The 11379-nt window shown below is 40.7% G+C and overlaps 1 protein-coding gene across 2 annotated transcripts; it reads left to right on the top strand.

The window, feature by feature from the left end:
* The first annotated feature begins 1466 nt into the window (after positions 1-1466).
* On the top strand, positions 1467-2570 carry LOC147898106 (uncharacterized). Of its 2 annotated transcripts, none has more exons than XM_087379639.1 (2): positions 1467-1603; positions 1890-2570. In XM_087379639.1, the coding sequence occupies exons 1-2, from the start codon at positions 1508-1510 to the stop codon at positions 2367-2369; spliced, it is 576 nt and encodes a 191-aa protein (XP_087235765.1). In that variant the 5' UTR covers positions 1467-1507; the 3' UTR covers positions 2370-2570. The 2 variants fall into 2 exon arrangements, with proteins under 2 accessions (XP_087235765.1, XP_087235766.1); XM_087379640.1 differs by having other exon boundaries at positions 1485-1584.
* The last annotated feature ends 8809 nt before the right edge of the window (positions 2571-11379 follow it).

The following is an 11379-nucleotide window of genomic DNA, read 5'->3' as shown; positions in this document are numbered from 1 at the left end:
TGCACTAATGATGAATGCCACAGAAAGCCCAAAAAACAGCAAACTCCTTTGACATATCCCCCTTGTCGGTATTAAGGTGAGCAATTTTCAGCCCACTCTCATTCTCAGCCAAGGCAATAAAATGCTTGAAGCGTGCATAAACTTCAGATTTGGATTTCAATGCGAAAATCGAAGTATACCTAGTGAAGTCATCAATGAATGTGACAAAATAGTAGAATCCCCCAGTAGCTACAACCCACATGGTTCCACAAACATCACTATGAACCAAATAAAGCTTGTGTGAGGCACCAACGCTCCCATCTTTGGGAAATGCAGAACGGTGCATCTGACCAATCAAACAAGGTTCACAAACATGCTTTGAAGGCATATGCATTTTGGGAAGATCAACAACCATACCATCCTTATGTAACTTCACCAAAGCCCCAAAGTTGAGGTGCCAAACCTCTCATGCCACAAATGGGTATCCGCCATGGTAGAAGAATCAAGAGCAAATGCATCTGCATCTGCAAGTCCAGCATCATCCAAGTATTTGTCATAGGCATCAAGTCTATACATTCCTCTAGTCAATGTCCCAGTCAAGACCATGGTAAAGGCATGTGTAGCATCATACACTGCACACCGAACACCATTAAAAAGAACGTGATAACCACAAGTAGCTGGCTGAAATGGAGATAAGGTTCTTGCGAATGCTTGGAACATAAAGCACATTCTCTAGAGTGACAAGACCACCAGAAACAGAAGAGCAACTTGCCCAATGCCTTTCACTGTATACGATGCATTATTGGCACATGTGATTGTCCCCCCTTAGATGTATGCTCAAGTGAGCTGAATAACTTCTTGTAGGAAGAAATGTGCTTGCTAACACCAGGCATCGGATACATAAGAAACTATCTTGCAGGCATCATGAACATCGAGATTATACTGGCATGTAACCAGAAAAGCCCAATGCTGATCTTGTGCAAAATTAGCTGTCTCATGTTGATCTTTTGGACTAGGAGAACCAGACTCTCTCTTCTTCTTTTCAAATGCAATTCTCTTTTTGTATCATGCCCATGTTTCCTGCAATAGTTGCATCTCTTATTCTTCTTCTTATCCCCCGAAGAAGAGGCACCATGGGAGTGACCAGCATGCGAATGAGGGGGTTTACCAGCTGAAACTTAGCCTTTGCCTTTGTTTTTATGCTGGGCAGAAAAGGCTTGATCACTAGCCATAGAAGCATTGTGATTTACACGGCTTTGTTCCTCCTGAAGTAGAAGAGCAACCAGTTGGTCAAATGAATAATGGTTGGCATTGCCACCTGCAACCAACCTCAAATATGTTTAACAAGATGGTTTCAAAAACACTGTTTTGAGTACTGAGGAAAGAACTAATCCATGAATCCTTTTTTGAAATTTGAATTTCCTTGCGCTGAAGTTGGAGAAAAAGTTCATTACTAGATTGAACAAACATAATGATTCTGAATCTATAGTCTGTTGTGCAAGGCTATATTTGAAGCTTGAAGATCAGCATGGCAGCCATCAGAAATTTGATGAACTCCCCAGCTTTTTTATCATCTCGAGGGCTTGCTTCTTGCATATGGACAAGGCATGTTCATGCTGAGAAGGTGCATTCTATTTCAGTATTTCTATACCAAATTCTGGGCTTGTGTGAAGCTTTCAGAGATCTTTGTACTTCTGTGACGATTTAGCAGACATTTGTGCTTCTGTGATGATTTACATGAAAATGGACTTACAGTTAATTGATGAGTGTAAGAATATTATAGCTTTTTGAGGAAATTCTGATGTGTTCTTGTAAAACATCGAATTGTATAATTCATGTCCAGCATTAATGCATTGTTTCTATTTTCTTTTGTTTTTAATAAGTGGTTGGCTTTACATTTGGATTTTCAGGAATATCGTGGCCCAAAGTTCTTCAAGGAGAAGGACCTTTTCTTGGATGATTTGCCTGAAAAGGTTGAGTCAAGATGGACAGAGAGGAGGACAGAAAACAAGACAGTCTCAAAGTCTAAGAAGTCAAAGAGAGAGGGAAGGCCACTAAGGTCATTTAAACAGAGAACAGAGGCATACATGCTACCATTTACTCTTGACGTATTCATTTCAAAGAAATATATTCATGCCAGTATCATGCATCGGGTGACTAACAAAGTGGTTGCTGTGGCGAGCACAAACTCTAAGGATTTACGGTCAGTGCTTCAGTCACGATGTGACATAAATGCGTGTCGGGTTGTTGGGGAGGTCTTAGCTGAACGTGCAAGAGAGGCTGATGTGTTCACATCACTTTATTATACCCGTAAAAATGAGAAGTTGGAGGGGAAACTCTTGGCCGTTGTGGACTCAGTGAGGGAACATGGCATAAATTTAATCATGTAAGGGAGTAAGTACTGCGATGAACATACATCCAATCTTACAGGCAAAGTAGTACGAAAACCTTCTTTTTATACTTAAGAGGTATCAATTGCTGTTAGATAGGTACAATTTGTGCCCTTTGTTTTTTTGTTGGTGCTAGCACCTCTAGTTCTGTTGTTATTCCTGTTAGTTTTTAACGAGCTTAGAAGTTTTCCTTTGGTTTTCCATTAACAATATGATTTTTTAACTCACTACTTCTTTGTATGGTTTTACGTTTTGTAACTCCATATAGTATGCATATGCTTAATGTAGCTTTCAATAGAAACTTAATACAAGTCTCTTTGGTGTTGCCCAATCATATTATATGAGTGTAGCTACATTTAATGAACATGCTTTGTCCTCCCAAAGTTTGGCTAATGATGAGCAAAGGTATATTTCAAAATGCATATGCACAACTCTCTCGTATTGCCTCTAACAAAGAATTGTGGCGACCAAAGTAGTCTTTAGTTCTCTTTTAATCCCATGTTAGATACCTCATATGGTGAATGTCAAGTTGCACTTGAGACTACCACACTTATTATTGCAGATTGCATTATGGATGTTCATATTTTGTGTGCTCTTTGAGATCCAATCTTGTTATAGTTGCTCTTCCTTGTTGCAGCTTCCCTTAATGTGTTGCCAGTGAAGGATCAAAATTTTGGTTTGATTTGTGAGTGCTACTTGCAATTGCATACTATGTCAGCATGCTTTTGGATTTGTGCGCTATGTATGCCTATACGTTCAAGGATTATGGGTATGCTCTTTAAGGTTCAGAGATGCATTGCCAACCTTCCAAGAATGGCAAGTTAGCCTTCATTGGCCTGTGTGTTGCAGGCATATGTGTTTAGGAATATTTGGGCCTCTTTTATAATTAGGAATGAATTGTCTCGTCTTGCCGCTTTAGACTTAAAAGGATAGCTCATTTTTTAGGGTGGGTTGGGGGGGCGCCCAAAGAAAATGAATATCATCAATGAATGGAATCATCCCCCAAAAAAAAATAGCAGCAAAATTTTGATTGAAAAGCACAATTGTCGACCAAAATTAGGTGGTTGTATACATAGCCTTAAGGCCAATTCGCAATAAAGGTACGGTGTAGCTCAAGCTCTAGGTGAATAGAATGATTGGCCATTGTTAGAATGAAAGTTTTTGGGTCTCGCCCTTAAAAGAGTATTGTGGATGGGGTCCTCAAGCTCCACTACCTAGATGCATACTAAAGCTCTTGAAAAAATTCCCTATAGGTTTCTTCATACTTATTTTTATTAAAGGCCTTCATTAGGCCATATATTTATATGGAACAATTGCTTTAATGTCACATGTCCATACGCGCCAAAGGGCCTTTTATTCCGTCTTTCAGATTAGTCACAGTAGAACCACAACACTCTCATGCCTACAAGGGTGTTATGAAATTATATTTTTTGATATTTCTTGCTATGGATATTATTTTGTTTTTAGTTAAGTGTGACTATGGCAAAGTATTCCATAGGAGCGCACGGGATGCGACGAGGGTCCTAGTGGATGCTTTGCATGGTTTAGTTAGGGTTGCATGGTTTATTTAGGGATGCCTAACTAACCTGTGTTTTACAATGATAGATGGTTGGTATTGTGGGTGATTCCATGCTAATATTGATGTTGCTAGTGTTATTGGTGTTATGTTTGATTATTGTACTTTGAGTGCAATTATATTGGATCGATTGATTCAATAATTCATTCAATTGATTGTTAACAACTATTATTATCGGCAGCTTGAGTATATGCGATGGAATTAATGACCAGGATTGGAGGTAGTGTGAGGGTGCCAATTGAGGTGTCGCACAGTGTAGAGCATATGGCTATGGATCAATTTCGTATTTTCATTGATATTGCAAAACCTTGGGCAATATTTGTGATAGAAAGCATAAACCATTTTTTATTAAAGCAAGCCCAAAGTGTCTTTGTAAAAAGTAAGGGACGTAGATTATTTTGAATAAAGTGAGCTCAAAGTGTCTTTGTAAAAGTATCTCCCTTACTTTGGAAAAAAGGGATGCTATGCTTTTGGATGTATTATTGTTGGCTCTTTGCCTTTGGAATATGCAGTATAAATATTCTAGATGGGAAACAAGAGCCATTATTGGAGGCCATTTGTAAGGATGACAGGCTGGTTCAAGACCCGGTTCAGATTATGGACATAGTATCTACTCACTTCCAGGGCATTCTGGGAGAATCGGAGGTGCTTATGATGATTGAAAAAATCAGAGCTAGAGACAAATGTCGACAGGCTAGAAGCAAAAAGGTGTCAGGTTTTGACTCTCTGTTTCTAGATAAAGATCTCTCCCTAGAAGAACTAAAGGGGGCTGTTGATGTGATGGCAAAAGAGGATGGACTCCCTACCAAGTCTTCTAGGAAACGATAGGTCTGTATCTACTCTTACTGTGGTGAGAGTCGCGGGAAAAAGGTTTTTTGGATCCAAGGATAAACATAAAAATGATCAAACTAATTCCGAAGGGTGGTTCGAAAGATGAAATTAAAAAATGGAAGACCCTTAACCATGCTGAATACTAGTTACAAAATCTTTGCCAAGGCATTGGCCATTAGACTCAGATTTAAGATGCATAATTGGATAAGGGAAGAACAAAAAGGCTTTATCTAGGGAAGACATATCCTTGAGACTATCTTGACTATTTGGGAGGGATTAGAATTTGCAGATGAAAGTCAATAGGACATGCTTTCTCAAAGTAGACTTTGATAAAGCATATGACAGAGTGGAATGGGGATTTATTCTGAACTCCTTAAGGGATATGGGGGTGGACCCTAATTTCATTTCTTTTGTTGACGTCCTCCTTTATCAGGCCAGAGGTAGGATAGAGATAAATGGAAATTGCTCCTCTCCTTTTTCTCTGAGGAGATCTACCAGGCAAGGCTATCCGCTAGCCCCACTCCTTTTTGCGATTGCAACTGATGCTCTTGGATGGCTAACTCATAATGGATCTGAAAAGGGAAGTATTCAGGGAATCCAAGTGGATCGAAACAGACAGATTATTTGTTAGCGATTTGTCAATGACACCAATCTCACACCACACAATGATGAACAATCGGTTTAAGCTATTCTAGAATGCTTAGATATATTCTGTCTAAGCCTTAGGCTCCAAGACCAATAACAAAAAAGAAAGATTTTTTGGCACTAGGAGCGCACCTTCGTAGATTCTATTGAGAACAAAGGATGCAAAGTTATAAAGGAGGGATAAGTTTTCAAGTTGCTTGGTATTCTTATGGGGTTCAGATGCTCAATGAAGGGTAGATGGGACTGGGTAATTGATAGAGTTAGAGACAAAATCATCAAATGGCAAGGGCTACAACCAACACTGTCAAGAAGGAAATTCATTTTGAACCACTATATCTACCCGTCTATTATCTACTTTATTTCCTGTTGGTCGCCTACAAAGAAGAGCTTGGCTTAGCTGAATAGTCTTTTCTGTTCTTTCCTCTGGGGAGGGGAAACGGGACAATACGAAATAGCCAAAGTTAGATGGCAATTCAGTACGTTACCAAATCTGCAGGAGTACTCAGAATATGGAAAAATCTTTGGGTGGATTCATGGCCTAGTGGATTGGTATGACATGGAGAGTAAAGAGAAAACATGTATGTTTACCTTTATGGTTTTCACTGACAACTCCTAGTAAGTAGGCTCTATCTAGCCTTCCTTCCTGCCCTTTTGAACTCCCTCACTTGTCTATTGGACCATGTTAAATTTCCAAGGTTGTTTGCGTCAACCAAGTGTAATGTCTCCTTAAGTGACTCCCAAGGTTGTAGTTCTGCCCCTCTAACAAGAATACCTTTCCCAAGACATATATGCTTCTTATTCCGACTCCCAGTTACGGCATAAAGAGATAAAAAATTCATTTGATAGCCATTGATTATGTAATGTAGTGCAATTCATTTACCTTCACTATCTACTGCAAGATCGTTGATAATACCCTACTTACAGTCTGAAAAAATATCAATTGCAATTTTGCCCCTACCCTCAACATGTTTGGGATAAAAGCAAATTCTCCTCTTATCTATAGCTTTTATTATGTCTTCAAGGGCTTGGTTTGTAATCTTGACCTCTTGTAAGGAAGGCCAAAAGAATTGGGGAGAGAGAATTTTATCTCAAACCAACTTGCAACTATTCCCTCTACACGTGTCTGTAAGTCCACACACATAAAGTGCGAGGTAAGATATAGGTTTACTTCCTATGTTTGCTAGGCCCCTTCTTATTCTGAAGGCAGTACAAGAGGATGACTCTACTTAAGCCATAAATTTGTAGAAACATTGATAGTATAAGGTTTCTCCGATGTAGGCATTGGAAACAAATTCCTTTTGGTGTTACAAGGAGCCATGTGTGGCGAAAGGATCAAAGTGGTGGAAGGGTATGTGGAAGGTGTGGGAAGCGATGATGTTAACTTACACGGCATAGCAAAACAGAAACTAAACAAAGAATAGAGAGTACACAGCAAACTAGAGATGAACAAAAATTTCCTTCAATACTGATGTAGTACAGATGATGGCTTCGTCCACCCGTGCGCTCCCCTAGTGGAGCTTATATGGCGATCTAGACAGATACTAGGTGAAGAGCTACTAGCTAGAAGATCTGATATGATATGAATTGATTTGATGCAATGGACTGGGGAGGTCGCCTCTTTATAGCTATGAGGGTGGTAGTCGGATCAACATAGTCAGTGGAACCGACTTGTCAACCTAGTCGGTGGAGTCGACTAAACCTAGTCGGTGGAATCAACTAGTTGTCCATGGAATATTTAGGGAATATTTCCTATACCATCGCCTCGGGGGCTCTCACCCCTGAACCCCCACCAAGGGGGCCGCTAGCCCCCTTAGGACCCCCCAGCTGGGGACCAGCTAGCCCCCAGGCCCCAGCAAGAATAAGGGGCTCCCACACAATCACCTTTCTACCATCAACGGTCTCATTGATAGACCTCATCTGCTGACATGCAAGTCAGGATCCATCCAGTGTCCCGAGCTCACACATGGCTTCTCCTCATATGGGGGCCTTACAACTTGAGCACCTTGGACCACTGGTGGTTATCAAAAGGGTGGGGCATTGAGCATATCTAACACCCCCCCTCATCAATGTCCACCCGTAGGTGAACTACCTTCTCGGCCCAATACCGAGTCTCTGAAGATGATCCTAAAGCTGATCCTTCCCGGGTGCCTTGGTGAAGATATCTACTCCATTTTGCTCTGTTGGACAGTAGACTAGTTCCACTATCCCGTCCTCAATCAAATCACGCACATAGTGATACTAAATCTCTATATGTTTTGTGCGCGCATGAAACACTGGATTTTTAGCAATGGCCATGCAACTTTGATTGTCGCACCTCAGCACAGTTGCCTCATCCTCTTGCACTCCCATGTGCCATAAGATCCTCCTTAGCCACACTGCTTCACAAGCAGCAAAACATGCTGCCTTGTACTTAGCCTCGGTAGAAGACAGTCACGCCACTGTTGGTTGTTTCTTACTGATCCAAGAGAAGATACCTGAACCTAAAGAGAAACAATATCTAGAAACTGATTTCCTGGAATCAACATCTCCAGCCCAATCTAATTCATAATGACTATCCAAGGAAGTGTCCATACCATAAGTGATGGAGAAGTGATGCCATAGTCAAGAGTGCCGTTCACATACTTGAGCACCTGCATCCCTGCATTCCAATGAATCTCTCGGGGCTTATTGGAGAACCTACTCAAAACGAGCAAAACTGATGTCCAGTCTGGTGTTGCACAGATAGACGAGACTGCCGACCAACTTCCTGTACGTCCCGATGTCTACTGGTGGTGAGGCATCCTCCATAGACAACCTCACATTTACCTCCATAGGTGTAGCTATCTCCTTGCACTCGGACATACCAAATGCCTTCAAGATCTCCCTTACATATTTCTACTGAGAGATAAAGATCTTGCCTGGCTCTTGCCATACTTCAATCCCCAAACAATAGTGCATCAAGCCTAAATCTGTCATCTCAAACTCAGTGCTCAACGCTTTTCTTATCTGCTTGATCATGTCTTCATAGTCACTTGTAATAAGGAGATCATCCACATATAGAACAATAATAGTAGATTTTCCACCTTTCTTGTACACATACAAGTTAGCATATGAGGCACATCTTTTGAAGTTTAATTTATGAAAAAATTTGTCTATCCGTTGGTACCATGCTCTTGGGGCCTGTTTCAGCCCGTATGTTGTCTCTGGGCCAACATGGACTTAGGTAGAACAGAATGTGTGTGTAGAGTAGTGGCAAAGCTCCTCTTGTACTTGCATAAGGCTAGAAATAATCCCTCTTAGAAATCCAACTTGCATGTTCTACATGCAAGTTCTACATATAACTCCTACATGCAACTCCTACATGCGAGTTGTACATGCAAATTCTACATGTGAGTTGTACATGCGAGTTCTACATGCAAGTTCTACATACGATTGCTACATACAACTCCTACATGCGAGTTGTACATGTGAGTTGTACATGCAAGTTCTACATGTGAGTTGTACATGCAAGTTCTACATACGACTTCTACATACGACTTGTACATGCGAGTTCTACATGCAAGTTCTACATGTCGAGAGAGAATGTGTTACACTTCCTACATGCAGAGAGAGAAGCTCTCCAACTTGTATAAATACCCCATAATGGATGAAGCCCAGACTCTTTGGGGCATTGTGTTGAGTTCTACTTTGGTATTCTAAGTTTGGTATTCTAAGCAATTGTCTCAAGTGTCCATGCTTCTTTGCACTCCACGTCCAAAAGCATGTCCTAACCTTGCAACTCGTCCTCCCCTCTCCTCCAACCTTGCAACCTATTACATTCCCACAAAAAGGGCTCATCAAAAGTCTCTTCCACCCAACCACGATTCTCAGAGTGCCCTTGTACGTGAACTCCTCCTCGAGTTCCCTCTCTTTTCTTTCTTTTTGGAGCCTATGTCTAGAAATCTCCCCTGAACACAGTGCTTGCCACTTGGAGCCCAATTGGGTGCCACATGTCCACCATAAAAAACTTTAGAACCTCAGTTCCCTTTAGACCTTAATATCGCACTCCATATTGATGCAAGCACTGTCGAGCCCCTTAGTTTCCCCCTTCATCGCAACCACACTAGATAATATCGGGATTACGATTGACGTAACATTCCCTTCCCCTCGTCCTCGAAAATAAAATTGGGAAACCTCCTCTGGAGACTGCTTACCTTTTTGCATGTTGAACTCTCTTCAAATCTATCTCTCCACTTAACTAGACATTCTTGCCATATAGTATGTCGGGTTCTTTTTTCTTGTCTATCTAAAACTCTTTCTGGTTCATGTGGTAAAGATGCGGGTTCAATGAGTTCAACTAGGACTTCATTTCCAATGAGATTATCATCATCTCCTAATTTTCTTTTTAGCCTACTAACATGAAAAACTGGATGTACTCTACATCCCTTAGGTAAGGCTGATTTGTAAGCAAGTTCTCCAATCCTCTTAAGTATTGTGAATGGTCCACAATACCTAGGAGACAACTTTGGACATTTACCTGTTTTTAAAGATTCTGAAGATTCAGGTACCTTAAGGTAGACTTTCTCATTTACTTCAAACTCCAACTTTCTATGGTGGGGGTTTGCATAACTTCATGCTCTATCTTGAGCTCTTCTTATGCTATCTTTAGCTAACTTAAGCGTTTGATTCATATCCTCAAGAAAGTCTTTGGCCGCTTGAACCTTTTCTTTTTCGAGTCCCACTATCATTGGGGCTCTTGGTTGAAATCCGTACATCATCATGAATGGACTGAAACCTGTAGCTGAATGTTTGGCACTGTTATATGCAAATTCTAATATGGGCAGATACTGTTCCCAATTAGTTTGCCGTTTACTCACATATGCTCAAAGCATATCCTCAATGATCTAAATGACCCTTTCAGTTTGACCATCACTTTGTGGATGATCTGTGGTGCTCATATTCAATGAAGTTTCCAACCTCTTAAACACACCCCTCCAAAAATGGCTATTAAATTTGCTATCCCGATCACTAATAATACTAGCTAGTAGCCCATACAATCTATATATATGCTCCACAAATAGCCTAGCTAATTCTGGAGTTTTAACATCTTCACTGATAGGAATAAAATGAGCCATCTTGGTCAAATGATCCACAATTACCCACACAGAGTTGTGCCCCCTCTGTGTCCTAGGTAACCCCATAATAAAATCCATGGAGATGCTTTCCCATTTGCCAGATTGAATATCCAATGGGTGTACGAGACCTCTACCTTAAGGCGTTCAACCTTATTGACTTGGCATTTTTGGCACTTCAATACATAATCTTGGACATCCTTACCTATTCCAAGCCAAAAGAATTGCCTTTTCAGAAGCACATATGTCTTCTGAATTCCCAGGTGTCCAGCACTTGGACTATCATGACATTCAAAAAGAATTTGGCACCTAATGTCATTATCATCTGAGACACATACTCTACCCTTGTAGAGCAGGTAGCCATCTTCAATAGTATATTACCTCTACACCATATATCATGGTGTCCCAAACTTTTTTATCACTACCTCTTGCCAAAGAGACCACATATTTATGGGCACTAGGACTCTCAGGCAATTTTAATTTCTTAATTAACAAGTAGTTTAAGAAATTATGTGTTGCACTATCATCGACCATCACTCTTACTCTTTGCCCCTTAATTTTTCCATGCATCCTCATTAAATCATGAGGACCAAAGGTGGGCTGCCACATTGCCGATGATAGACAGCACATGTGGGTGCTATCCTCATGATAGACCTCTACCTCAGTGTACTTTCAGTACCATTAAGCAGCAACACTTGCACTACATGCACTTGTTTTTGTGGAGGTCTATTTGGGGCTTTAGCTCTCACTGGTTTATTTTCAGGGCAGTTCCAAGTAGCATAGTCTTTGCCCAGACATTTGAAGCAAAGACTTTCTTGCCTGGCCCTTTCATAATCCTCTTTCTTCAAGAGAGGATAATGTTGTGTTT

Source organism: Dipteris shenzhenensis, chromosome 9, assembly GCF_047967505.1.
Source record: "Dipteris shenzhenensis isolate YYH24624 ecotype China chromosome 9, Dip_SZ_1.0, whole genome shotgun sequence".
NCBI lineage: Eukaryota > Viridiplantae > Streptophyta > Polypodiopsida > Gleicheniales > Dipteridaceae > Dipteris > Dipteris shenzhenensis.
This window is presented reverse-complemented; position numbering and strand designations above follow the sequence as displayed.

Coding starts and splice junctions, on each gene's coding strand:
- LOC147898106 (XM_087379639.1), top strand. CDS start 1,508: ATGGCAGCCATCAGAAATTTGATGAACTCCCCAGCTTTTTTATCATCT. Junction 1,604..1,889: donor GGCATGTTCATGCTGAGAAG/GTGCATTCTATT, acceptor TTGGATTTTCAG/GAATATCGTGGCCCAAAGTT.